Source organism: Cydia amplana, chromosome 17, assembly GCF_948474715.1.
Source record: "Cydia amplana chromosome 17, ilCydAmpl1.1, whole genome shotgun sequence".
Taxonomy (NCBI): Eukaryota; Metazoa; Arthropoda; class Insecta; order Lepidoptera; family Tortricidae; genus Cydia; species Cydia amplana.
In genome coordinates this window covers 5,379,498-5,407,333 of record NC_086085.1, presented here as the reverse complement: position 1 = coordinate 5,407,333, position 27,836 = coordinate 5,379,498, and the positions used below count along the sequence as shown (strand labels likewise).

General features: G+C 39.2%; 1 protein-coding gene and 1 non-coding gene across 2 annotated transcripts; one reads left to right on the top strand and one right to left on the bottom strand.

The window, feature by feature from the left end:
• Positions 1-369: 369 nt before the first annotated feature.
• On the bottom strand, positions 370-22,499 carry LOC134656049 (zinc finger C2HC domain-containing protein 1C). The gene is made up of 11 exons (XM_063511564.1): positions 22,343-22,499; positions 10,943-11,125; positions 10,192-10,461; positions 9,884-9,961; positions 9,542-9,675; positions 8,772-8,874; positions 7,376-7,444; positions 6,698-6,730; positions 5,749-5,928; positions 1,610-1,778; positions 370-599 (listed from the first exon to the last, which is right to left on the bottom strand). Exons 1-11 carry the CDS (start codon positions 22,484-22,486, stop codon positions 418-420), a joined length of 1,545 nt encoding a protein of 514 aa, XP_063367634.1. The 5' UTR covers positions 22,487-22,499; the 3' UTR covers positions 370-417.
• On the top strand, positions 13,536-13,639 carry LOC134656166 (U6 spliceosomal RNA). Its single transcript, XR_010097482.1, has one exon. It is a non-coding gene; the product is annotated as a U6 spliceosomal RNA (small nuclear RNA).
• Positions 22,500-27,836: the final 5,337 nt, after the last annotated feature.

Here is a 27,836-nt window from a genome sequence, read left to right as displayed (position 1 = left end):
TTACAAATCAATTATTTGTTGTTAATTCTTTGTTAGAAAGTGAAGTGGATTTTGCGGCAGAAAAAATAAATGTCTAAAGCTTTGGTTTCCCCCGAAAGCGGTGCCGTCATATAGCGGCCGTCTCCATACAAATACTACGACATCCATATTTAGCCGTATTATTTAGTATAGAGACGGCCGCTATATGACGGCACCGCTATCCTAGGAAAACCGATCTTAAGTAGTTTCCGTCAGTAACGTGTGAGACTGAGAGTCCTTAAGTTATCCACGACTATCGATGCGTGTGTTATCGGCTTGTTAGGCACTGTCCGTCTTGTTTTGGACCATGATTAGAAGGTTTATATACTACTACACGCGGTTTAAAATCACCGCGGTTTAAGTTTCATAGTCCTCAGTATCCTAAGTTCCCCGGCTGTGTTACCGGCGTCTGGAGTTGCTGGGCTTGCCCTGGCCCGGCTTGGGCTTGTTGAACTGGAAGGACGCGCACTTGGGGATGTGGCGCTCGGCCGCGGCCTGGTTGAAGCGGCGGCTGCAGTGCGGACACTGCACGTAGTCCGGGTTCTCTGAAGGCGGGGGTGGCGGTAGATCGCTTAGTTTGCCTGGAAAGATGAAAAGGCCCTGGTATAAACTAATTCTTCAGTCACTGAACTCGTGCCTCGTGCCTTCCAACTTACAAGTAAGGTCGAGTGTAGTGACCACAGAACAAGTAGAATGGCGATGCGAGCAGGGTACGTGTCGCCGCCGGTTATGAGCAAACGCTCGCATGCTAGTACTCGCCCGCGCTGACCGAAAAACGTAAACATCCCTTTTGCGCCACAATAACGTTCAGATTAAGAAGCCAGACATCAAATCTGTCTAAAGGAGGCGTATCCATTCACCACGCACACAAGTTTTTACTACTGTTGCGCGAGTGTTAGTAAATGTGGAGAGGAACCAGCGGCGACACCGGTTCCGATACTAACTGCGCGCGATAGCCGTTCTAACCTCTTTAATATGTTCTGTGGTAGTGACAGACCTTCGTGGCTACTGACAGTTTAAAAGGTAAGTTTGGCACCCATTTATTATTTATTTTAGTTATTTATTACACAAAAGTTACAACTTTTTTGTTAAGGGCAAAGCTCCACAAAACTACATTTGTTTGACTGTGGAGTCTCACTAGAGGGATCTAACGCATAAATGCGTCCCCCAGAATGGCCCACGCTGGCCCATTGTGTACAGGGGCCTTAAGTAGTTTCCGTCAGTAACGTGTGAGAGTCCCTAAGTTATCCACGATTATCCAAGCGTGTGTTATCGGCTTGTTAGGCAAAGCTCCACAAAACTACATTTGTTTGACTGTGGAGTCTCACTATTCTATACTTAATTAAATTTATATTATATATAAGTAATAGAGGCTTACATTGGGAGTTATAATACTTAAGTAGGTATGTTCATGACTATTCTATAGGGCAAAACATTCCCCTATAGATCTACTTAGATAAATCTACTTTTTTGGGCTCTTTTACTATGTCCGCGGGCAAAGTATTCAGTAAATAGGGTAAGTAACCGTTTCTTAAGTGTTCTATTGCCGTAATAATTATACACCCTAGGTACCCCATGTCTAGACCCTTACCTCCAGCAGCTAGATGTTGCTGCACCTGCTTCGCAGCTCGGATGGCCTGGATGAACTCTTCATGCTTCTGTCTCCAGCTGTTGTTCAACGGCTTGGGCTTGGCGGGCGCAGCGTTGCTCGCGGTATTACTCTTCCGCAGTTTGCTTATGAACGGCTCCGCTTCCGTACCCTGAGGGAATGTAATGAGTTATAATAAGATCGCACGGTGGACACGTTATCTTTATTCAAAGGTTGCATAGGTACTTACATTTGAAAAAGTGCGGCAAACATAAGGCATAACCAAAGTTTAAACTTATTTTAAGGTGCATTGAAGTAACTGCCCGTTTCTAAGATACAAAATACTACGTCTATGTATGCAAGTATACAAATCAGACAATTTTTAAGATTAGTTGAGTGTTGAGTGCTGAGTCAGCTCCTTAGTCTAATTGCATTGAATTAGATTACCATTTTGTACAGAGTTCTGGCAAGCAAACAAGCAGGTGGCATGCTTAATTACGTAAATAGCTTGCCTTGAACTCCGCTGCATCCGTGCCCTTTATGTAACAATAAAAATAAATCATATAAATACTACCACAAAACTACTTACTCCTGGATCTAGTTGGTGGTGCTTTTGTATTAATTAAGGCTTCTACAAACGTTGCAACTTGCAACCAATTTAAAATGGCATTTTAGATAATTGCCGACTAAGTAGGAGCAATGATTTTAATCGATCGACCAAATGCCGCAATCTATTTGGCATGCGATTAAGTACTTAGAGGACGATTGTAGAGGCCATAATAGTTGCCTACATTTTAAAGTTTTCCATATGAAATATACGAGGGCTGGCTGGTAAGTCTCCGAAATGAAAGATTAAAAAAAATATAATTAAAAAAGTAATAATGTCATTCTAACCTCTTGGCTTTTACGTTAATGCGGAAGCAATATCAAGTTTTTATAATATAAATAATAATATATTAAAGCGACCTAAAGAAAAACTGTATTCATTTTCGTGAAAATGGAAAAATCGGAAGTGCGTGCGGTAATTAAGTTTTATGTTTTGAAAGGCAAAACTGCAACACAAATTAAAACCAAACTGGATCGCGTTTTAGGATCTTCTTCGCCTTCTTTAAGCACAGTTCACACTTGGGTTGTCGACTTCAGACGTGGTCGGCAGAGCTGTACAGATGCTCCCCGCAGCGGACGGCCCAATGAGGTAACGACTCCGGAAATTATCAACAAAGTAAAAAAAATTGTATTGGATGATCGCCGTGTGAAGTTGGTGGAAATAGCAGAGATGGTAAACATTTCAAAAGAACGTGTTTTTAACATTTTGCACCAACACTTGGAAATGAACAAGCTCTGTGCTCGTTGGGTGCCGCGTCTCTTAACAGACGAGCAAAAACTAACCCGCAAGGATGTTTCGACGGAGTGTTTGAAGAAGTACAGGCATAATCCTAACGAGTTTTTACGTCGCTACATAACGGTTGACGAGACGTGGATCCACCACTACACGCCTGAGACAAAAGAACAGTCTAGGCAGTGGACAAATCGGGGTGAACCTGCCCCTAAGAAAGCAAAAGTGGTTTTGTCAGCCGGTAAAGTAATGGCAACCGTATTTTGGGATTCCAAAGGACTGGTTTTCGTGGATTACCTTCAAAAGGGAAGAACCATTAACGCCCAATATTATGCTGATCTGCTACAAAACCTCGATAACGCAATCAAAGAGAAAAGGCCTCATTTAAATAAGAAAAAAAATTTACTCCATCAGGATAACGCCCCTGTTCACACGGCTAAAATTGCAATGGCTAAAATCGAAGATTTGCACTACGAATTGTTACCTCATCCCCCGTATTCACCAGATTTGGCCCCTTGCGACTTCCATTTGTTCCCAAATCTCAAAAAGTGGCTAGGCGGACAAAAATTTTCGTCGAACTCTGAAGTCATAGAAGCTGTTAATAGGTATTTTGAGGGACTCGAAGAATCGTTTTTTAGAAATGGGATAATAGCCTTGGAGAAACGTTGGGCCAAGTGCGTGGACTCAGAAGGGACCTACGTTGAAAAATAAAATATAACATTTATATATATTGTCTTATTTCTGTGCCGTTTCGGAAACTTATCATCCCGCCCTCGTATCTATGGTGCTATATTTTACATGGTATATAAAGTAAGTAAGGTGACATTACCAAAACTTGCTAGGCATTCACAAAATGATTTACGGCAAACTACCAATCCATTGTTCCTATAGACAACTTAGGTACTTTTCGGCAAAGTAACTGAATAACTCAATTATTAGGTAGATACCTACCATATTTTCTCCTTTCTTTTGAATATTTTGGAGATAATTGCGTCTGTTTATTTTGCAGGTAGGTATGTATGTAATGTATACATTTATCTTTATAGGTATTGCAAAATTCTTTGGTTCTAAATAGCGATACAAAAATGAAAGGTTTATTTGGCAGCTGTCTATTTTGATCAATGACCATACGCGTTTACTACAAAGTTTATAGGTAAATAGGTTGGGAAGATCCAACCTAAACACAAAAATCAAAATCCCGTTAATTTTTTTATGCCTCATCGATGGCAAACAAGAAATAGAGCCTGCCTGATGGTAACGTTACAATAATAAACGATTGCCACTCCAGGGGGTCTCAAGAGCGCTTTGCTGACACTTTAAATCTGTACAGTTAATTAAAACACAACACGGTCACTTATCGCGAGTCACTCACGCAGTTTTTTTGGATTGAGTTGCGGCAGATGCCCTCATGCCTGGCAAGGCTGTACTCAGCGAAGCGGCTGCTAACACCATCACCAGACGAACGTCACTAACCGCAAGTCTATGCTTTAGTGCGTCAAAAGGTTTCCTCTTCTTGGTTTGCTCCTTGCGGCAGATGTCCTCATGCTTGGCAAGGCGGTCCATGAAGCGGCTGCTAACACCATCACCGGACGAACGTAACTTACCACGAGTCTATGCTTTAGTGCGTCAAAAGGTTTCCTCTTCTTGGTTTGCGCCCTGCGGCAGATGCCCTCATGCTTGGCAAGGCGGTCCATGAAGCGGCTGCTAACACCATCACCGGACGAACGTAACTTACCACGAGTCTATGCTTTAGTGCGTCAAAAGGTTTCCTCTTCTTGGTTTGCTTCTTGCGGCAGATGCCCTCATGCTTGGCAAGGCGGTCCATGAAGCGGCTGCTAACACCATCACCGGACGAACGTAACTTACCACGAGTCTATGCTTTAGTGCGTCAAAAGGTTTCCTCTTCTTGGTTTGCGCCCTGCGGCAGATGCCCTCATGCTTGGCAAGGCGGTCCATGAAGCGGCCGCTAACACCATCACCGGACGAACGTAACTTACCGCGAGTCTATGCTTTAGTGCGTCAAAAGGTTTCCTCTTCTTGGTTTCTGCGGCAGATGCCCTCATGCCTGGCAAGGCTGTCCTTAGCGAAACGGCCGCGGACACCATCACCAGACGAACGTCACTAACCGCAAGTCTATGCTTTAGTGCGTCAAAAGGTTTCCTCTTCTTGGTTTGCTCCTTGCGGCAGATGCCCTCATGCTTGGTAAGGCGGTCCATGAAGCGGCTGCTAACACCATCACCGGACGAACGTAACTTACCGCGAGTCTATGCTTTAGTGCGTCAAAAGGTTTCCTCTTAGTGTAAGGCCTGAGTGGACGCTCGAGTTGGGCGTGCAGCGGGGCGGGGCGTGCGGCGTGCATGTTAAACAAATGCAAGCGTATAGAAGCGGCCTTAGTGCACGCTGCTCAAATCACTTGTGAGCCCGACGCAATGCTGCACGCCCCGCCGAACGCTCCGCTCCGAACGTCCTCTCAGGCCTTACACTTAGATTGCGACTTGCGGCAGATGCCCTCGTTCTTAACGAGACAATCCTCGGTCTATCGACATTCAAAATAGGGGTACTTACCGCGAGTCTATGCTTTAGTGCGTCAAAAGGTTTCCTCTTTTTGGTTTGCGCCCTGCGGCAGATGCCCTCATGCTTGGCGAGGCGGTCCTCGGTCCATCGACATTCACAATAGGGGTACTTACCGCGAGTCTATGCTTTAGTGCGTCAAAAGGTTTCCTCTTCTTTGGTTTGCGCCCTGCGGCAGATGCCCTCATGCTTGGCTAGGCGGTCATCGACATTCACAATCAATAGGGGTACTTACCGCGAGTCTATGCTTGAGTGCGTCAAAAGGTTTCCTCTTCTTGGTTTGCGCCCTGCGGCAGATGCCCTCATGCTTGGCGAGGCGGTCCTCGGCGAAGCGCCGGCCGCACACGCTGCACGGCACGCCGGCGCCCGCTGCGGACGACGACGCCGCTGCCAGGCGCTTCACTTGCGAAGAACTCTGCAATTATAGACGAACTCGGTAAATCAGACGCATTTAAAGACGATTATATTATTACAGCAGACAGTCAATGTTTACCTTCATTGACAAAATTAAAACTTGTTATTTTTTGACATAGGGAAATTAATAAAGTTAATGTCGTCAGGTGACAAGCAGAAGTCACTAATTACTATAAAATATTTAAACAAAAATCAACCTTCTTTTCGTACTAATATGGTCCACTATGGCTATGTACTTGTGGTGGTACTTAGTGACTTTTGCTTGTCACCTGACGATGTGATAGTGCGATAAGCGGTTAAGTACCTACCTACCTAGGTAGGACCTTATAATTAACTAGCTTTTGCCGCGACTTCGTCTGCGTGGAATTAGTTCCAGCAGTTAGAGTAAGTGTAGCGCCTGGATTAGTTTTAACTAATGGCAATAATTTGGAGTATGATATGCTTAATTGCTTAGGTACACCAATTAACAGGCGTTTCATTAAATTTCTCATTTCTACCCCCCTTTTCACCTTCTTTAGGGATGACTTCCGAGATAAAAAATATCCTATGTCCTTCCCCGGAACTCTAACTACTTATATCTATGCCAAATTTAAACTAAATCCGTTCAGCGGTTTAAGCGTGAAGAGGTAACAGACAGACAGAAAGACAGACAGCCAGACAGACACACTTTCGGATTTATAATATTAGTATGGATTAGTATGGATTTATTTTACGTCCTGAAGTCACTTATTTTTAGAAAGCTAACTCTGAAAGTTAGAATTAGAGCTTACCCCCGGCGTAGTTCTTATCGTACCACTTCCTACCTGAAAACGAAAACAATATAACATGTATAATATAGGTAGGTACAGGTTCAAACTCATAATATACAGTGGGCCCGATTCGGATTTTGAACTAGACATCACCAAGATACAACAACGATATTTTTAAGATTAGAGCCTGTCAAATTTGACATTTCCGCGATTCTGGAGATACTCTTGAACGATTTCCACAAGATATTATTACGATATTTTAACGTAAAAGTGACATTTGTTGCCCGAATTGAGCTAGTTCAGTAAAGAGAACTAGTTGAAATCTAAACTACAACGTATCTAGTACATATCGTATCGTTCTCTAGTCTAGAACGGATCTTGTTTTCCGAATACCGCGGTTTGTCATTTTACGATTTACGGTTACTAATTTAGACTTTAGTTAGACAGTCAGGAGCTATGAAATTTCCCATAGGTACATAAAAAATTTCAAACGTTTTAATGGTGCCAGACGGTTTGGTGCAATCGAGTCGACCGACCCTTAATTAGTCTAATTCGATTTTTGCGAAACTTGTGGTTTTGGGTTCGGATGTTTTCTATTTAGATATGTATTAATCTATCTAATGTTTATATTTATGTATTCTATTTATTTCTCGTACTTAACGTTAAGTACGATTGCGGCTTATTTAGATTAGGTAGTCAGTTGCTACTTACAGTGGCTGCTTTTGGACCTCTGTTTGCCATTGAGCCCTGGGACTTGCTCTCCGATGCCTAGACGACATAAATTTAATAACATTTAGCAATATATTTGATAACATAATAACATGAGTGATACATAAGTAGTAATAACATTCAGTGATAGGTCAACCTAACTCTTGAATTACGAAAGCACGAAATAGGTAGGTACTAATTAAAAAAAATGTAAGTAGATAATAGAGACAGTTAAATGTTTCCATCCATTTAAACGAACTTTATTAAATTAAAGAAGTTTGTCAACTGACGTGTGATATAGATACCTAGTGGCGTTTAATCCATACGTTATAAACACTATTACAGTCTTGATATTTTTAATATTATTTGCCGTTTTGATTGTTTTATTTCACTTGTGCATTTTAAAAGATGTTTGTGATGAGTTATTGATTGACTTTTGACATTGAAGCGTGTTTCGTAATATTTTAAAACTTCGGCCTGTCAAAAGCAAAATCACCGTTGCTATAATAAAAAGGTTAAATGTAATTTTTGGAACTTTATTGATACAAAACTTTTAACTTTTACTCGTTGACCGACTACTGTAGGTATATATATATATAGCTGGTCAAGCAAATCTTGTCAGTAAAAAAAAGGTGCGGAATTCAATTTTTCTATGGGACGATATCCCTTCGCGCCTACATTTTTCAAATTTGCCGCCTTTTTCTACTGACAAGATCTGTTTGACCAAGTATATTATACTACTCTTTGCCGACTACTTGCTTCCACAGACACAGAATAAATAATAGTACTAAGTACAGAAGACTCGCTCTCTAACAAAACGCGTCTCTTACGATCAGCACAGATATGGCCGCTAGGTGGCGACAGCGCCACGCGCGGCTTATGGCTTTCCCCAAAATTGGGGCCGGAACGTGTGTACTTTTAGCTACCTGTAGCAAAGCGACGAAATCGCGGAGTGCGCCACGCCTGCCACAGATGAAAACGTGTAGAGTTGGATAACGCTTTCACGCGAAGATAAGTGTCAAGTTTTAAAGAAATTTTTATATTTATTCTGTCACGATTGCTCAAAGTTATCATGGGGTACCCCACACGTATGGGATTGATGAAAAAAAAAATTGTTGAGTTTCAGTTCTAAGTATGGGGAACCCCCAAAATTTATTGTTTTTTTTTTCTATTTTTGTGTGAAAATCTTAATGCGGTTTACAGAATACATCTACTTACCAAGTTTCAACAGTATACCTAGTTCTTATAGTTTCGGAAAAAAGTGGCTGTGACATACGGACGGACAGACAGACGGACAGACGGACAGACGGACAGACAGACAGACAGACATGATGAATCCATAAGGGTTCCGTTTTTTGCCATTGGCTACGGAACCCTAAAAACTTACCTTTCCACTGGGGGTTCTCCTGGGGGGAGCGGCGGGGGCGGCAGCCGGTTTTGGTTTGGTGGCGGTGATGGTGGTGGAGGGGGTTGTCTTTGCCATCGGGCTCCTGTGAATGTGGAAAGAAATATTTTTTTTATTTAGTGAGTTCAATTACTGAAGAATGAGCTGTCAAAATCAAAATCAAATGAAAAAAATAATCCCCTAAGTATTTCACCACGGTGACAACACACAAACACGACAATTGTCACGAGACTCCGACACAGAACTCATTTCCTGTCATTTCTTTTAAATCTTGTGACAATTGTCATAAACTTCGCAGGAGCAATATCTGTTTTTTACCGATGAAATAAAGTTTTTTAAATAATACAATGACGGTGGCAAACAGGAATACGGCCCGCCCGATGGTACGTTGTAACCGTAGCCCATGGATGCCTGTGACGTCAGCAATAGTGATGTTTTATTGTCGCACCTGTCAACGTGGTGAAATAGGGGCCGATGTCACACTTAATTGGGGGTTGGGGTTGGCAACAGACAAGACATCCTCTAGACTGTGCATAGTAACGCTACCCCCTCTGCCACTTATACGGTAGTTTTACTCCATCTTCGAGTCAATCCCGTGCCGTGATTGGTCCGTGTCTTTGAACGTACCAATCACGGCACGCGATTCGCTCACCTCGTCCCCACGCACCCCCGTATTTTTGGCAGCATCGGTTTCATGAAATAATTGCTCTAAACTCCGTCTAGAGGATTCCTAGTCTATGGGGTTGTCTCACCTCCTAGGAGGCCTGGCTGGCGGGTCGTCGCGCGGGGTGACCGGCGCTAGCGCCTCGGGAAACGTCTCGTCCTCCAGCATGTTGCCGGGCCCGTCTAATTCGTCCACTTCCTGTACCAGTCCATTGCTTATGAGCTGAAAACATACTGAAATGGAGCATATGTCTAATCTGGACCGAGCTTGATAAGTCCATTCGATTTTGACTCGACACAAATAACCTATTTCACAAGATTCGATTGTAAGGATATCTATCGTTCCGGTATTGGATTGAAAATAATTCTACGTTGAAGAATATGAAGGAGACATATCGAAATATGACTGTAAGGCAAGAATGGAAACTTACAGCCTCCTTCACAGCATTAAGGTCTGGCTGGTGGTTGTGGTTAAGGTCCCCTGATCTGTTTATGATCTCTTCAGTTTTCTGAAATAAAAAATAATATATTTACCGTCGTCGCGAATACGATAAGTTTGTACCTGTAACGATCTTAGAGATATCCACGTGATAAAATAACTGTCACTGTTTAACACCGTGGGATAGAAAGTGACGGACACCGTTTTATCACGCTGTCACGTAGACAAGAACCACCATCATATCCGTACAGCTTCTAGAGTCTAGACAAACGGCCGGTTAACTGGTAACTAAAAACTTACTACATGATGTTTCTTCATACTCTGCGAGCTGATGCTCGTATGCGATGACTTCTTCTCTGTCACCCGACTGGTCGTCCTCGTCCCATTCTGCCTGTGATCCGTCCGATCCGTCCGCTCCGTCCCGTTCTGAACGTTCTGGACCCTGGTACTGGACACTTTGGCGAACCCGTTGGGTAATGGTTTGCGCGAGCGCTCTGTGTTCTGAATTGGTTGGAGGGGGTAGCTCTTGTCGATGCCTTTGGTTCGACGCTCCTCGAACATTTGACGGACCTGGAAGAAATTAGTTGATGGTCTTATGTTGCTATGGTAAAATAATTGGGAAGGTATTGAATGCAAGTTGCAAGGATAATATACTGAAAACATAGGGATGATACCATGATCCGACGGATGCAACCTTTGGTATTAAAGACACCGTGTTAAAGTAAGACCACCGGAAAACATTAAAACTACAAATGACATCCTACGCGACTGCGCCAAATAAGAGTATATCTTATTTCGGTCTGCAAATTAATAACATCGAGTCTAGCATCCTAAATTCCAAGATGCTGGTGGAACTGAATGAAAACAGAGGAGATACGTATAGGTGTATAATGGCGGAAGTTTCTCACAAAGGTTTTCGTTTCGGAATGGGAGACTCTCGCTCGGCGATCGCCAGACGAGACTCTCGCCTGTCGCGTCTCGTAGACAGCGACGCTATCAGCTATCAGTTCTCGCTCCTGCATCTGTTGGAGTCTTGGAGTGTACAAGTTACCTTGCCGGGCTGATGTGTCACAGGTGGCTGCGGCGGGCTGGACAGACTGTCGCTCGGCGATCGCCGCACGAGAGTCTCGCTCGGCGAGTGCCGTACACGTGTCAGTGCTCGCGCCTGCTGTGCCTCGTACAGCGAAGCTATTTTCAGCTCTCGCTCTTGCATCTGCTTCTGTTGGAACCGCGCCTGAGACAAATACAAAGCCTCGTGTAAGTAATATTTTAGAGAAACGGTAAAAAATTACCGTACCTGACGGTAAAAAAGTACCGTGCAACTCTAGAGCTGTCACATGCGTGTTTTCGAATCATGAAAATTTTTATGAGACATAGCGTTATACTTTAACATTACAGCGATCATTCTTTCTAAGCGTTTTGTTTTTCTAATTATAGAAGGTACATATATTACGTGCGGGCTAATGGGTTATGTTATGAAGAATTTTTATCTTAATACGCACATCCGACCAACGTAGTTTAGTCCTTTACTAAAATTGATGAGGTTAAATGCTCTTAAATCCTCAAATCCGTATCAGAAACAGGAAAGACAAATTACAGTCTAATGGACTTACGCACGCACGGGCATTTATCCAGATCGTTACTTGTAGACTCTTTACGAAAATGTACCTATGTAGTGGGTTTGCTTTCCTAACGACAGCCCATCAAGTCTTGGAGAACAAATACTGTCTTTGAAGGCGTCCGCTAGCTGGCGCGGGTGCACGGAGCGGGCGCACGCACGCGGGTGCCATTGTAGATAAAATCCTTGCACGCATCCGCGCCAGCTTGCGTTGCTCATACATTTTTTCGTTATTTTTCGTCAACTCGCTCACCCGCTCCGTCCGACCGCGCCAGCGGACGTCCTGAAACGGTAACTTTCGTTACAAGCTAATCAGGAAGTAACTAATAGTCTGCAAAACGCCCCCGTTGTTTATAACCTTGTCGGTCGGAAGCAAGAACAATGCTTATTGCTTAGTATCTATTGGTAGTGACAGGACAAGTAAATTGTTGGCAGCTGCGTGGGCGACGAAAGGGTCCTTATACGGCTAATCGACGGTAATAGACTTGTCTGTTTTGTTTATAAGGACGTGTTTCATAAGATAATGTGCTACGTGAAAATATTTTAGGTAATATGTCGACTCGTCACTAAGTATTTGAAGTATTTCTGGCTAAACAATATACTTATGCACTGCCTTTTGCCCTTTGTCTCGTCTTGGCGGCCATGCTAACCTATATTTAAGGTAGGTACAGTATAGTTGTAACATTTATTTTAGTTATTTGCTACCTATGCCAGTAAAAATATGGAATTCAGTTCTATTATTCCCTCCATGTATGTATAAACTAGAATGACTAATACGGATTTTATTTAAAACATTGATACTATGGTTATGGAGTAGGTACATTTTAATAAAAATAAAAACAAACAGAATACCTACGTTTAGATTATCAACGTGGGCGAAATAAGGTATAAAATGAATCGATGTCCATTGTTCAGAATGGAAAACGTTTATCTATGTGTTTCCTATTAAGGCTTCATGGACAAAATGGGTTAGCTTGTTTGATAAAATAATCGATTTCGGGTTACTGACCGGCGTTATCTACACAAGTGTTTAACTACGTGACGATGCCCATAACGCTTTTATTATTGCTACACAAACTGTTTGGTAAATTAAGTCATTTTCTTTACTACAGATTAAATATACAAAATACAAAATTAAACAACTGTACCGATATTCGGAACCTAAAGTAATATATTGAGAGTGGCAACACTGTAGTTAGTCGTATTGTCCTTTTCTAGCATATACGTCCATCTCTCTCCCACACCCCCACCACTTCAGGCAGTTGCGTTTGACAATTTTGACAGTTAGAAACAAACGCAAATTACCTCATTGGCTTGCTGTTTTTCCATCTGGAAGGTCGTGAAGCTAAACTGCTGGTGAGTTTTTGAATTTGTACCCCAGTTTAGCTGACTATATTGAAAAACAGTTTCTAACGGCTTTTGCCGTTCGAAATAAATATTTAAATTTAGTTGTCCGTTAAACTATCTAGCAAATAAAAATGATCCGGAATAGTGATGTGCAAGTGTTTTCAAAGGCTGCCTGCGCGCACCGTGGCTATGCCAATGAAAATACTAAAACACATGGTAGAAAACACATCGAGCTGGTAAAGCGTGCACGTGTCACCATTATAATTTAATTTTATTAAGTCTCTTCCGAGTCTTGTTAGTTTAAATCTTTGTGTGTGTATAATAATGGTTGAAATTATATAATACTTAAATGGTGATGTGTGGAGGTATACCCTTTCAAGTGATTTGTGTTTTCGAATACGAATGGATCGGATAGTTAATACGTGTTACGTAGAACCTACGTATTAAGGTAGAAGCTTATAGACGTGTAGGTTTTTTATCTGTCCAAGTATCTATCAGCAATTTATCTTTTTATCCCGTTCCGGGTTAATATAATATTGCAAAATTAATTTTTTGGTAATAAACTTGCTGATAAATAACGTGTACCCGAATAGGAGTCGACGATATTTCCGCTCTAAGGGACACAAGGTAACGAACAAACCTACATCGCAAACATTGCATTTATTTTTGTGGAAAGTGAGTACTTCGGCAGTACATAAACTTAAATCTGACTAGACATAGAGAGAGATTAGCATGGCTCTGCGCAAGAATGACATGCGAATTCGTGAAGTATTTCACTCTGTATCTATCAACTTATATCTCTCCAACTAGATCTTTGATTTATGTAGGTAGGTACCTACTTAAATATATAACTTAGCAGGTACTTACAGCTTTAAAGGTTAAGGAAAAGAACTCTTGCATGTAGGTGCTATATGTGCTTGTGTTATTTTGAATTTGAATAACTTGATTATTAATTCTATACGTAACTACATACAAGAGGGTCAATTCTTAAGCCTACTTACCTACCTACATAAATAGTACACTTAAATTAAACGTTTCAAATAAAATCGGAAGCCTGTGACATGGAAGGGCATTAACTATACGGGAATCTTTAGATTGATTCATTGACGAAGACGCATGGTTTGGTTCATATTGTCAAATTATATTAGTTAACTGTAGAGTTAAAGTTTAGTTTTGGCAAATCTGCGCGTCACCGTGAATGACACTTTCTAAAAGTGCCTGTTAAAGCCGGCGTAAAGCCTTTCACCTTGTCGAGCAAGGAACCCGCAACTTAGGGAATATTACCCATAAACTCAGGGTATTTGATTTGAATGATACTTATTCTTAAACTTACGCTTGTTATGGTTCCACCTGCTAAGGTGCGCCTAAGAGAATCTTTTATTCGTTCACAAACTAACGTCAAGTTATTTGTGATGAAACCAATATATTATGTACCTATCTAAACCTGCGCAAGGCTGCCATGTTTACACCTGCGTAAGGTGTGCCAAAAGAATCTTTGATTCGTTCACAAACTAACGTCAAGTTATTTGTGATGAAACCAATATATTATGTACCTATCTAAACCTGCGCAAGGCTGCCATGTTTACACCTGCGTAAGGTGTGCCAAAAGAATCTTTGATTCGTTCACAAACTGACGTCAAGTTATTGATGATGATATTATAACCTATGTAAGCCTGCGCAAGGCACGTCAGACATATTCACAGAAATATAAATGATATGGTCATAACACAGGCGTGCGAGTAGACCACAATCACAAAAATATTACAAAGATTGAGTTGTAAATATCTCTTTTTAGAGAATGTAAAAATGGTTTAAAATAATGTTTTGGGTAAAAATCAGTCGAAATAGGCAAGGCTTCGTTATTAGAGTTTTCATTTTTGTTTACCAATCTATTTCAAGGGTCCCGAACACCCTATTGGCTAAACCCGAAATTGGGCTAATTAATTGTGGTAAAAGTGAAAACTGCTTTCCATTTACATAACATTTCTAAAATTATAATAGGTAAAATAAAAACCTAAGATTCCAGGCCTATCTCGACTCATTTTTATTTTAAAGATGGAAAAAATCTTTGCACCCTAATATAAAATTGTGGTCTGGAGACGCTAAGCCTCATAACTTGGGTGGCATAGATAATACTAAGAGATTTAGTCACCTAATTTCGACTATAAGCCCAGGCAGAATATTGATAATTAGAATAAGGAGTGGTCAATCCTCCAAGTTCCATACAATCTGTGGACTCTAATTAAATCAGGCTCGGTAAGCTCACGACACGACAGAGCTTACGATTCCATTCTGAAATAAGCTATGTTTACAATATATATTACCCATGGTGTGAAACAAACAGCCTGCTCAAGGTGTACAAAGGGTCCGTTTAACGGCCCTATAAACATCTACAAACCTTTGAAGTCTAGGCCTGCTACAATATGACAGACTAGAAATAAATACATATGATCCCAATGTAAGAGCAGCTCACAGTTGCATAAATTATATTTGGCTGGAGAGCACTTGTCTTTCAGTTAACATGTTTACGAGTACCTACCTATGTACACGACATGACCAAGGTTACCTACCTTTTTACATAATTATTATATCCCTGACTGCCATGGTATATTAGGAAAATTATCATGTGCTGGCGGTGCTGCACAAGCATGTTTGAAATAAAATATACAAAACTGGCCTAACGGGCGTTTATGAATTATGTATTTTACACCCTTGTGTCTGTATTGTGACCCTGGAAGTTTTAAACCACCTGTATCGTAAGTGCTCCTATGCACGGATTAAGTTTATAATAAACTACCCATGCCCTAACCTCAAGGGCAAGTGCTTCTATGCACGGACCAGATACTGTTGTCACTTATTTCACTTATCATGACTTGTCATAGTTTGATACTACACGTTTAATAAATTTAAGACCGTGGAATGTACCCACTACAAAAGGTTTTTAAAAATAGTGACTGAATGGTTTGTACGAACGGTTCTAGCACAGTTTCTGGGCGGTCACGTCTAGGGCATGACCCTCTAGTTCTCAATTTATACAAAATTATAGCATTGTGATACTGTTCGCTTTGCACAATAAAATAGGGGAACAGGAGCACGCCTTGCGAAAAGGCGAAGCTATTTTGAAACGCAAACCTTTCAAAAATAGATTGAAATATATAAATAATTATGTTTTTGGTGTGGAACATGTAATTGTACACCCAAACAAATGCAATCATTTATTATATGTTAGCAAAACTCTGCCAAAGTGTTAGTCTGTCTCTACAGTGTAACCTGAAGGCATGAATGCACATGAATCTCTTGAAACATGGTGGATTAACTAATTTACACCCCGTCTGTGTCTTGCTCCTACCAAATCCACAAGTTGAGGACCTCAACCTATCTAGGCACCCTTCTTGCTCGAGACCTGAAAAAATAATCTCATGCAGTCAAGTGTCGGAAAACCAGGTCCACACTCTTAGCACTACCGTGAATATATCTAAGAAGTCTGTATACTGCCTTCCAGGAGGCGGGATGTTAATAGACTAGCCTATATAGTAGGCCAGAAATATAGTATACAAAAGCACACTGGCCCAAATCCAGTAATATTATATGCACTTCAGAATACAAAATAATTGACTATTCTGCGTATATTTGATATCAAAAAGTTACAATTACCTACCCTTAGGTCATAAGGAGGATAAATATACATAAATATCAAATATATTCGACAAAGTGTTGACCCTAGCATTGGATAAAATAGAGGTTCCTCTTAAACGGCATCTGCGCTGTTGGCTTTGGGCCCACGGGTGCCCGGCAAAAGGTCGGGGACCCCATGGTTCCGCACAGTTATTGCAAATAATGTAAAATCACAAAATAAACACAAATTTTCATTTTGGTTAAAAACACATATGCGATGAGCTAAGGTTTCGAATTAAGTACCTTATTCTTAATCTGGAAAGAGAAGACTGAATATTCAGAATTAAGCTATGTCTATGAATGGTTTACATAAATTAAGCCACTTTAGCGTTCAGAAACAATCAAGTTTATGTCTACTAGTAGGCACCAGATAAGGTAAACTACTCATACTGCATATATAGACAATAATGAGTACAATTAAGGTCACTTGATGATAGCTAAACATGAACATAAGCAGAATGAGCTGCACCTATACAAATATCATTGATAAAGCTCTGTGGCAATTCTACATTTACCATTTGAACGCCAAGAGCACCAAAAAGCATCGTAACTAGTGCCCACATGAGTATTATGATATGGCTTAAGCTCTCAAAGTAACCTTCACAATTTTAAGTAAGGTTTGTTTAGGTCCATTAGCTCGCGTTCGCGTTAGTAAAGCGTACAAACGATTAAATGCATTTTATAGCTATAACCAAATAAATAGCTCACACTGGCTCACAGTCATTAAAAGAATTCAGTAAAATCATTAAAAGTATTCCCTATGATATTTTATTAAGTACCTACCCAATATTAACTTTGTGGGTAGTGATAGTGATATAACGAATATTTAAAATATTCGTCTACTTAATCCTGAGGGATTCTGGAAATAAGAAAGGTCTTGTCCTTGTTATATCCTGCAACTGCTTACCTTACTAGATAATTATTATCAAATTTGTCAATAATTGGGAGTTATAAATAAAAACTACTCGAGTACTTTATGATTTTTATCTTTTCATATTTTAATTACATCACTCCATATCACAGATGTTGTATGCTCCCTGAAGAGTAGACTGACTTATCTTCTTTTACATAGTCTCACATACATATAATTAAGTACTATAGCACCCTTGTGGTGACTCACTTATTTTCGTTGAAAATTTATAAGTACCTACATTAAATACGTATATAAAATGGAAAGTTAGTATCATAATATAATGGTATATAAAATTGTATGCTTTACTAAATACCTCTCTCCTCACATGTATTAAAATAAAGGGTGTACTACATAATTAATTAATTAATTAAACACTCCTAATATAATAATATTACATATACATAATATGTAAGTACATGTATAATCACATTGGCTTGGCGTCTTCCCACCACCAGGCGATAACAAACACGTCTCAATATATTACTTTAGGTTCCGAATATCGGTACAGTTGTTTAATGACAGCGTTTTACACAAAAATAAAACGCTAATTAAATAACTTACCATATTCGGAACCTAAAGTTTTAATCCTGCCTGGTGTAAATATGTATAATTTTGAGACAATGAGGTAATTTGCGTTTGTTTCTAACTGTCAAAATTGTCAAACGCAACTGCCTGAAGTGGTGGGGGTGTGGGAGAGAGATGGACGTATATGCTAGAAAAGGACAATACGACTAACTACAGTGTTGCCACTCTCAATATATTACTTTAGGTTCCGAATATGGTAAGTTATTTAATTAGCGTTTTATTTTTGTGTAAAACGCTGTCATATTAAACAATACGTTATAACCGATTCGTGTGACATATATGTGATATACATCCGACAGTTCAACTCAATTTTAATTACAAGCTGTTCGTAATTACAAAGTTATTCAATCGCGAATTCTCGCGCGCACGATCGCAGTTCTCATGACATGCTAATTGTGGCCCGAGTCGTCAGTTAATTACCAGCCTTGTGTCAATCGTATTAAGTTTCATAATCGAGTTGCTAATGCGACAGGACGCGCTCTGAATAGCAACGTTTGGTAACCAGATTTGGTAGGCAATAACACCAAATTTATAGGAGTAGGCATGAACCTATAATATTCTAGGTCCATGGGAGTAGGTTTAGCTAATGAACACGTTAATATAAAGTCTAGTTCAAGTAGGTGCCTTCATAGTTTATGCACTGGGTAAACCACAGATCTACAGTGTACAAAGATTGCCTGTCAAATATCAAAAGTGCGACCAAAATCAGTGTCATGGCCATACATATGTGATGGTGTCAATTATTTGCTTACGTAGCAATATATTCCAAGATATAATGACCCAACGTATTTCCTGGATAAAGCTTTTCGTATTTTCCAGTCCGCTAACCTTATGTTTGGCACATTCAAGCAGCTGTTAGCGGCCGCTATGATGCGGTCACGTGTTTTATTGTTTCATAAATGCATATAATAGTATATTAACACTCGTCACAAGTATGCACGTCTATATTGTCTATAAATTCTGAATATTGGTCTGTTGACATTACGTCCGTCTCTTTCAAATAATTTAATCACGGATCAACATAATCCTACCACGAGCGAAATAACATCACTCCATTTTTTCCTGTCGAAACAAAGTGAAAGGACAACAAAATAACAATAAACATGAATGACAGTTGTTTTAACAGCGCCGTCGGCGTGGGAGGGAATCGATCGGAAGTGTCGTATGCTAATGGCCCAAGGTTGATGCCTACGCCTAGTATAGGCTGAGCAAGGTGCAAGTCTGCCAATTGTTACTGACATGTCTCAATAGGTACTTATGCATAAATCTATCACAAATTTGATACCTACCATACCTTCCAATTTGTTAGAATTCGAGAGTATTAAAGGCGACACCTGGTTATGAAAAGTTCTGGGCTAAGAGCATTATCACTATAAATATTTTGAAAACCAGCGTTCGTAAGTATAAATCTTAACGTGACTCTATTGAGTTGGTGCTAAATTTAATTTATTAGGTTCAATATAAGTTTGAATTTTATTAACGTAATAATATTTCTTTATTTAAGGTACCTATGTTAAGGTAACTTAAATACATATTAGTTTTATCTATAAATTGCAGTAATTGCTGCATCACTATAAAGACGTTAAATACCTACCTATATTATCACATCATCATATCATTGATAGCGTAGGTAACAAGGAAAATTAATCAAAATGTTTATGAAACCACTTAGTGGGTGAATGTGGGCAGAGCAGCTAGATAAGTTTACATTCAGTCTAGCCTTTATTTTGATCAAGTATTGCCTTTAACTGCCCTGTGATTTGCATCGTAAGGTCGATGACAGTCTGACTCAGTAGCTCGGCCTACAGATGTGCCTTATTTGGGCTTTGGACCTTGCCGAGGAGATTATGTAAATTCTGCAATATATCAGACATTCTAAAAATAAATTTAGAGCACTATATTTCATCAACAAAGAATTTATGACCAAAAGATATAAAATTATATTAGATTATCTGCAGAAGCCCTACATTTTTAAAATGGTTTACATTAAAATGAGTAAATACAACAAAAGCAAGTGTGGATTCAAGCATGTTTATCCTTAAATGAAATCATACAATACATGAGTCACATTTAACCGCGCGCCCAAGTTACGAGTATGTAAAATAAGTTGTGATGTAAGTCAAAACAAGTAACCTCTGAGCCTACGCGACCCGAGTACCTAAATCCATATTTGTACCTACATGTAAGTAAATCCTTTGTTTGCTGTATAAGTTTTAAGTCAACAAGGGAAACAAGATATGTCGGCGGCCTATCGTAAAAACAGGCCGATCGTAAAGTTACTGTGTAATATTTTGACGATATTATGCCACTAGATACCTACCTAGGTAGAATAGTTTCGGAGCCCCGCTCCGCCGACTCAGGGACCAAAACAATGATTTTTACGATTTACGGTATGCCTAGGAATTTCATGATCTGTCTGATTTTAAGATCGCCGATATATAGTTAATTGATACATTCTGTAAAGTTTTGTTTACGGAAAAAATCTGGAATGTTTTGAATTTAAATATTTATTTTATTTGATTTTTAGTATTTGTTGTTATAGCGGCAACAGAGATACATCATTTGTGAAAATTTCAACTGTCTAGCTATCGCGGTTCATGAGATACAGCCTGGTGACAGACGGACGGACGGACGGACGGACAGCGGAGTCTTAGTATTAGGGTCCCGTTTTTACCCTTTGGGTACGGAACCCTAAAAAGTGAGTAGCCCGCTGATGGCAGTATTTAATTGGTCACTTGACATTGGAAAGTAAATATTTAATGACGCTATAAATGTCAACTACACTGTCTGGAAAACCATTTAATTATTTAAGAGGACACCAAGTCTTTCAAACAATGTATTTTCGTAGCACTTACAATTTTTTAAACCCCATCATTAGAGCCCCATAGAAAGTTTGTAGTACCTTTTATGGTATTTTTAAAGATATAGTTTACTAATAGGACGCCTACAAATTGATAAGTATATAATATGTAAATATATCAAACCTTATAATGTTGTTTTGAGAGCCTGGGTCAAATAGTTAAAAAAAATGGTCTCACCAGCGAGAACTAAATTTTGAAGTAGCACTATTAAAAGAGGTTTTACCGAGGTGTCAATCACTCGATGTAGAGCACAATTTTTTAATTGTTGTGTGTCTGTATGTAAGTGAGATGAGCATTTTCGTCACGTGTGGTCCGGTTACAAGGCAGTCGGCGACCGTAACCAAACTGACGATGAACGTCAAAGGACATATGTTTCGTAACAAAATGGATGTTGTACTATTAACCCGATATACAGTAAGTGCCCCAACTTTAATACCCAAGCCGCCATACTAGCTGTTTTGTGTTGTGTACTTATATTAGGGTACCGACTATACAAGTAGTTGAATCACTAAGTTTAACTAATAAACTTGTGAAGAGTATAGCGATTACTTGCCTGCTTCATTATTTAAAGAGACCTCGTTGACGCAACACCACCGTTTGATGTTCCACCCTGTGGAGTCAGGTCGCGCCAAGGTCGCACAAACAAACATTTATATTACCGTAAAAAGTAGGTATTCAATTTACCAATCAATAATTTTGACGCAGACATAGATAACAAAGTGTTGATGGATTGGTATACAATTTATTCGTTTCAAGCTCTTTATACGTATTTCTAGTTTCTTTTATTGATTACAAATTATACCTTGAAAGTTATAATCTAATATTATTCTCTATGTTTTTGATGATGTTATGGTTGTTGTTGGGATTGTCTAATAGAGAAGTTAAGGTCGGCAATGAATCAGAGAATTACGCCATTTAAACAACTGTGTATTTTTTGTGGTCTTACTCATATTATCTGACTATTTTTTTCTGAAAGCAGTGTTAATATTTCCTTGATCTAGTCAGAATTTAAGCTAAATTTAAATAAAACAACCAACGAGGTAAGGCTCGTTAGAGGCCTTGATCAGTAATCGATGACTGTGAAATGAAAAACACTGCCGCTGATAGACTTCCTAAAAGAGTTTTGTTTTAACTTCTGTGTTCTAATAATTGAGATTATTTCAAGCTGATTTTTTCATCTTCAGGTAATGTCGGCCAGAAATTTCGGAAGTTTTAGAAGAACTTGGATAATGATCCTTATACCTTCGGATGCAGCAAAAGGCAGCCATTTTTTCTAATGTCAGCAGGGTCCGATCTCTCCAAAGACACATAAGATACGAACTGTAAAACCTCACATATTCCAATGCCGTGGCTCTTGCCAGTGCCCGTTGTCCAGCAAATGGGACATGTCTGGGGTTGCGGTGTCTATCGAGAATATCAGAGATATCAGACTAAAAGTATAATGATCCATACCTTAGGATCCGGTAATGTCAGCCAGCCATTTCTTATGTCGGCTGGGTCTGCTCCTTCTAATGATAAAGAAGACGTGCTCCGAAGCTTTTTTGTCCTCCAGTGCTCTGGCTGCCACCAATGCACATTGTCTAAAGAACGCGACATGTCTCTGGTTTCCATTGCGGGACTTTGACGGGAACGGTACTGGGATAGGGATCACTTCTTTTTGTTACGTAGTTCTTATTTAGGTTGGATTAAGTTAGTATGATTGTACTTTAAAATAGCGATATTTAAAATAATTAATTTAGTTAGTTAGGTTTGTTTCGAAATAAAGTGATAATTTTAATCAGTTAAGTACGGTCCATTTCATGATTCGTTAGTCATTGTCTAATGTAAATTAATTATTTCGTTTATAAATATAATATCCACTACAAGTACCTAGACAACATTTTCACATTGGTAATAACTGAAAACTCCGTAGCAAATTCCTTTACACGCGTTAAACAACACTACGAACTTTCTCAAGCAAGAAGTTGTAACCGTCTTTACTACCCCAAGACCGGGTGCCGAATGTCCTACGGGGTTGTTTGTTGTCGCTGCCCTGGGCGCCTAGCAACCACCACGTGGCCTCCCCAACCCTGACCTTAGTGCTTTACCGCTACTTGACCCCGGTTTACCAAACTCATTCTACACCTCAGTTTGAAAACCACTACCTTAATAACTCCGACGTATGACGCAAAATCGATTGGCAAGGGATTGGATAACGGTATATATGATTTGTCTAAGTGTAACTGGTTATTTAAGAAATAATAGTTATGCCGCGGTAATAAGGTTTATATTCACGAGTTTTAGATATCGTATTGTTGAAAAGACAATATTGAGATTCTCTCAAGAAGTTTGTGGTTAGCGTGATAAAGTGTCGTTTTAGTTAAGATCTCTAGAGAAATGGATGTCTACGCTAAACCTACGTTATTCTGAGATATCAATTGAGTAAGATTCATTTTGCTTATCCACTGCTTAGCTATTTATATCAACCATCAACACAACATTGCGGAAATCTCAACGAGAGTAAAAATCAAAATCAGAATTACCGGATCAAATTAGGTGAACGTTAATTAGCCAAATATGCAAATATGCTCAGAGCTGTCCCACTTTCTTCTACATACATATATGTATATTTACCGGTATAGTGTCAATGTTTAGGTACCTACAATTTTAGGTACTTACACCTTGGAAATAAGTTTCAATTTTGTATACGTAATACGTCTAGGCTAGAGGATGGTACGCCAGAATTTTTGTTAGGTATTTAATCAACCATATCATGTAGGCGTGTCAGTAGGATAAATAGTCACATTACATAAAGATTAGATATAATCGTAGCTTAAAGTCTCCTTTCACTTTTCTATGGTACCTACAGATTCTTTATTTTATAACTAAAAGTTTTTCTAAATTCTACAGAGAAGAATTGAGAATTATTGTTGCAAGTGCAATGCAACCAACCATAAGGCAGGGTTACCTGATCTAATACCAACAGAGATAATTGTGGAAAATGTACCCAACAAATAAAATTTCCTATACAAATATGATGTGAAATATTTTTCAAACATTTTTCAATTGGGTAATTTCGAAAGTTTTGAAAGTCTTCACAGACGACCTACTAGTAATCATACTAAGTAAATAATTTACCCTTTCAGAACTTGAAACAGTGCAGTTTGTTGCATAAAAATAATTCGTATTGCATTGCGACAAGGTTAAAGATTGTTTGGATGGGTCGTCTGGCTGCGACCATAAATGTCGAGCCTGAGGCTGCGGTGACTCAGGCGCCTCCTTCTAAGGCGCGCTAAGACTCGTGACGTCATCACTTTCGTTCCATCGGTGAGTTCTTTCGGCTTATGAATTTAGAGGGCCTACCTCATCAACATCGACCTTTCCATCGCTCGAAATTAGTTAAAAGCCGTTTCTTGACTAACGGCATTTTTATCCGTTGACATTTAACCACTTAAAGTGCTCATTGATAATAATGAATAGAAAGTATGACGAATTAATGGTAGGAAAACCCCTAATAAAGGAAAATAAGGTACGTTAACTTCGTGTGACATATTTCCGCAGCGGAAAAATAAAATAAAAAAAAAAAGTGTACCGCGAACAAAATTTGTGCGGTACACTAAAAACTGCAGAAAGTTATAATTCCAACAAGTCAAAATGGTGCAGGTACCTATATCACTTGAACTTTGAAGGATTAATAAAAGCGAGTGTATTTTGAGTTAATATATTAAACATATAACTTCTAGTTCAAACAAAACGATTTATAGTTACTATACATTGAAAAGATGAAATACTTAGATCGATACTTAGAGTCTTGGAATGTATTGGGCCCCATACATTCCACTACTCTTCTCTTCTCTTTCCGCACAGACTCTAATCAATAAGTTTACCGGAGATAACATGACAAATTACCAACACCATTAAGATATGGACAAAATGGATTTTATGAATCCCATAAACTAATTCGCGACACGAAAAATTCATTTGCATCGTTTAAGTATATCACGAATGTAACATAAATCAATTATCCCAATACATATATGAATTAACGAGTCTAACGACCTTTCAGAAATATCTATAAGCTGTATATTATATTATATGCTCCTAACCTGAAAAACCTTCCAAAACGCCGTATATTACACTCGTGTTCTTCTAAAACGAACTTTAGTCCATGAAGTTAGAGTGCACGTTGGTGTACAACGGGAATCGTGATACGAGTTTCGACAATTATCTCTCGGTAAACATTAGTATCAAGCGCTCATTATGGTCATTGCTTTTTTATTAATTTATTCGTATTTATTGCCATATTTTGTTTGAATGGTCGTAAATCAGATCAGTTAAGTGAGACTGGGTTCAAAAGTGAGTGAGTGAGGTTTCTGATTTTTATGAAATTATAGTCTTTATAATTTTTAATGTATTATATGTTTGTAACTTTTAAGACTATCCTGTTTGCTCTTACAGATGTACTTGTAAACCATAAAGTTTTCATGTCCGAGGCCAATTTCATCAAGTATTAGATACGATTTTCTAAACTGTATTACCATGATATAGTTTCAGTTATGACAGCCAATTTGAAACAGTTGTCAAGAATCCCAGGAAAAAATACATACGACAGCTGGCTTATTGATGCATTGATATATTATGAAAGACTTGTAGCAATACCTACTGACGAGGGCTAGTTATAAGAAAGCTTACAAAATAAGACAAGCTTTGTGTCCAGTGGCCAAGGATCTCCTTTGTGCGTGGTACGGCCGCCCACAGACATACAATACTTCCCTGTTGCAAGAAACTATAGAATGACTGCCGTGTCACTGTCATACCTATCAGCCGTACTTTGTTTAGAAGCTTGGTTTAAGCATAGAGAAAATACATAGATTGCTCACTCCATACATCAGTTTTGGTACCAAAAAGACTATTAATTTCAGTGTCTACATCTAGCATCAACAACATAAGACTTTCCGGTCAGTGCTGCTACATCTATTGTCAAGAAGTAGTACTGATAGTTCCGCTACTCGATGCTAGATGTAGACACTGAAATTAATATTATTTTTGGTACCAAAATTGATTTATGGAGTGAGCACTCTTGTCTTACTATATTTCTCTATGGTTTAAGACTCTCGCAAGTAGGCAAGCGCATCATCTGTCCGCCACGGGCACACTACACCTGCCTGGCTTGTGGTCATGTTTGCCACTTCCGTACTGGCTTACACAGCCATTTAAAACTCTGTCGCCCTACTTGACCTGACACTGACAATATAGGAATATACAATACATACATACATACATTCCTTGTTTGTGGATATGCACCAAAGAAGTCATGAGTATGATAATTATATCATATAATGATCATATTCATCACTTCTTTGGTGCATATCATATAATTTAAATATGTTACCAATGACAAATGCAGACAGTGCACGTGCGCCAAGAAAGGTCCAGTATAATGGAAATTAAAAGAAATACTCAGTCTCAAGTTCCATTTCTAAAGTGCTTAAAATATTTTGCCCTGAACCGAAACAAGAACACCAACCAGATAGTTTGAAGTATATTGTTTATAATTTGTTCCTAAATGTCAAAATATGTAGCAGCGCCATTTGTCCGCCATTAGTCATTGTCCGCCAACGCAGACACCCACTGCACTGATTGCAGCCAGCACTGCAATTGCAATTACTTACCTTGCCCATAGACAAATATAATAAGACAAGAGTGCTCACTCCGTACATTAGTTCAGACTATTAATTTCAGTGTCTACATCTAGCATCGAGTAGCGGAACTATCAGTACTGCTACTTGACAATAGATGTAGCACCGACCGGAAAGTCTTATGCTGTTGAGATAACTATCAGTACTGCTACTTGACAATAGATGTAGCACCGACCGGAAAGTCTTATGCTGTTGAGATAAGACTTTCCGGTCGGTGCTACATCTATTGTCAAGTAGGAGTACTGATAGTTCCGCTACTCGATGCTAGATGCTAATAGCCTTTTTGGTACTAAAACTGATGTATGGAGTGAGCACTCTATGTATTTTTTTCTCTATGTCTTGCCTTAGACACCCAGCTCCCCTGGGCGTTTTTTTTTTGTTGTCCCCTACACTTTTTTTTTCAAATTTGGGATTTTTTATGTAATTTATGTTATTTCTACTCAGAATCACGAGCTCTTTCTATCCTAATGTGAAAAAAAGTGTCCCAAAATTTCCATACATTTTTCGACCTTTCCATTCCGCGACCGCCATACAAAGTCTATGAAAAATGGTGACGTAATGGAAATAAAAACCTTAGGACACTTTTTTTCTCCTATTAGGATAGAAAGAGCTCGTGATTCTGAGTAGAAATAACATAAAAAAACCCAAATTTAAAAAAAAAAGTATAGGGGACAACAAAAAAAAACGCCCCCCTGAATATAGGTATGTAATGTCACTCAATGCTGGTTGTCGTGGTAGAGGCTCACAAAGCCTTAAAAATACAAATTACATACAAAGAGGGTTACGGGTTCGCGAAAGTTTTGAAGTGAAAACTTCTTTAGCGGTGCTGTGCACTTTTTGAGGTGGGGAAAACCTGATCGAAAGTTACAATGTCATTGAGTTTTTCTTTATTGATTTAAATGCCGTCTCGTGAGTTTCCCTCTAACTGGTATTAATATAACTCGAGTACTAACACTAATGTGCTTAGGGGTTTCAAGTAATGCGACGAAATAACGCCAGATGGCGTTAACCTCAATTATACAGACATTTTGCATTAGTCATTTAGTTTTCACTTCTGCCGGCACTCCCGGAGTGCAACCCGTTGTGTTTTTTTTTCATTTCACATGGGGTGGCGAAAAAATGTCGGTCTCTTTATGAAAAATATTCTATAACACTGGCTTAAGTACTTTGGCGGATTTGGAAACTTGACTAATGGCTTAAATGTAGGTATGTAGGTTTGAATTTCAGCTTCACTAAAATTGTAGATTCGCTAAAGATCATCAAAGCTT

What these genes read in the sequence shown, in the direction of transcription:
- LOC134656049 (XM_063511564.1), bottom strand. Translation starts at nt 22,486, where the DNA reads ATGTCGCGTTCTTTAGACAATGTGCATTGGTGGCAGCCAGAGCACTGG. An exon ending in GTATGAAGAAACATCATGTA is followed by an intron (nt 9,962 to 10,191) that starts GTAAGTTTTTAG and finishes TTTTTATTTCAG; the next exon opens with AAAACTGAAGAGATCATAAA. An exon ending in CCAGCCAGGCCTCCTAGGAG is followed by an intron (nt 8,875 to 9,541) that starts GTGAGACAACCC and finishes CCACATTCACAG; the next exon opens with GAGCCCGATGGCAAAGACAA.